The 1,410-nt window shown below is 43.0% G+C and overlaps 1 protein-coding gene across 1 annotated transcript in view; it reads left to right on the top strand.

Annotated features, from left to right (window-relative positions):
• The window catches only part of arfgef3 (ARFGEF family member 3), a 49,880-nt gene that overhangs the window by 18,872 nt on the left and 29,598 nt on the right, over positions 1 to 1,410 (top strand). Inside the window, exon 12 of the mRNA XM_034898465.1 lies at positions 64 to 176. Coding sequence (XP_034754356.1) covers positions 64 to 176 — 113 coding nt within the window. The remainder of the gene's footprint in view (positions 1 to 63; positions 177 to 1,410) is intronic.

The following is a 1,410-nucleotide window of genomic DNA, read 5'->3' as shown; positions in this document are numbered from 1 at the left end:
GTGTGTGTGTGTGTGTGTGTGTGTGTGTGTGTGTGTGTGCGTGCGTGTGTGTGTCTATCTTAGATTCTGGGCAGTCCTCAGCGGCTGTACGACCTGGCCGGTCCGTGCGTGGCGGAGCCTGAAACCAGGAAGCGTTCCTTCTCAAAGAGGAAGTCCCACCTGGACCTGCTGAAACTGTTAGTAACTTCTCTCTCTCTCTCTCTTCTTTATTCGAGTTGTTGAAAGTTCGAAACTCTTAGAAGAATGTACTGTTTGCATGTTAGCGAATAGTCTTAAAGCTCCACCGTGTTTCTTTTGTGCATGGTTAAAAATGCTTCAATAATACATAAAGTTTATCATGTTACACCTTCATGATGTTCCATAAATTAGAAGTACAGCTGTCAAAATGAGAGCGGTTATAACGTGTTATAATGTATATAACCTTTTTTGACGTGCAAATTTGTGCGTCTATCTGAGTTTTAAGCCTCCAACATCTCCTTCTAGGCAGCTCTGCCAATTCATTTATATTTTGGGAGTTTAAACTATATTATAAGACTATATTTATTATATTATAATTAACATATAATTTGAGACAATTTATATTTTTGGGGTTTAGGATGCAAATGAGCGTTTGTCCACTGATTTATACATCAAACTATATTACACATTACAAATTTAAACAACAGTAGACTAGCTCAATTACATCAAATTACCTCAACTGCAACTAATTAGGAATAATAAGAAAAAAAACACATACAAGGTCCTGGTTTTGTACTCAAGGCAAACAAGCCCCCAACCTGTTATGACCGGCTCACAGGCCACAACAAAAGACGGAGATGCACAGCAACGTAACAATAATAAAGTGACATTTATTAAATAATGAAGCAAACAAGGGCACGATGAGGTGTGATTGTCAGAAAACTCAAACAGAGAGAAAACATGTTGGTGCGCCGTCAGGAGAATGCGGCCACCCGGTCTCAGTGTAGTCGGGGTTAAATAGTCTGTGAGGACCGGCCCGGTGATCACAGTCATCTCATCATCGCCTCTGCTACACCTGCAAGTTAGCAAGACAAACCACAGTACACATGTAGGACAGGCCCAGGGCCGGCACACCAACAAACAGGACGTCATTTTTATAACTAATGTTTGTGTGTATGCAGTAGTTATTATATAGTTGTGAGGAATAGTTTCAGTTTTCTCACATTGCCACAGGGTTTGCTCCCCTAGCCGCTGTACCCTCCCGATTTAACCCACGCGTCTGTGGGGTTGCCTTCTTCCTCCGTCCCAGACGTTGTGGTGGTTCTCACACAAACCTCTTCCACCTGCACCACAGTTGGGGTCTTCACTATTTACCCATAGCTGGGGCTATTTACCCATAACTGGGACAGTGGTTAACGGGCATCAGGGCGTTTCCACTCACCGGTGGGCCTG

The sequence above is a fragment of the Etheostoma cragini genome, chromosome 17 (assembly GCF_013103735.1).
Source record: "Etheostoma cragini isolate CJK2018 chromosome 17, CSU_Ecrag_1.0, whole genome shotgun sequence".
NCBI classification, from domain to species: domain Eukaryota; kingdom Metazoa; phylum Chordata; class Actinopteri; order Perciformes; family Percidae; genus Etheostoma; species Etheostoma cragini.
Note: the sequence above shows the minus strand (reverse complement) of the source record. Positions and strands in the feature narration are given on the sequence as shown.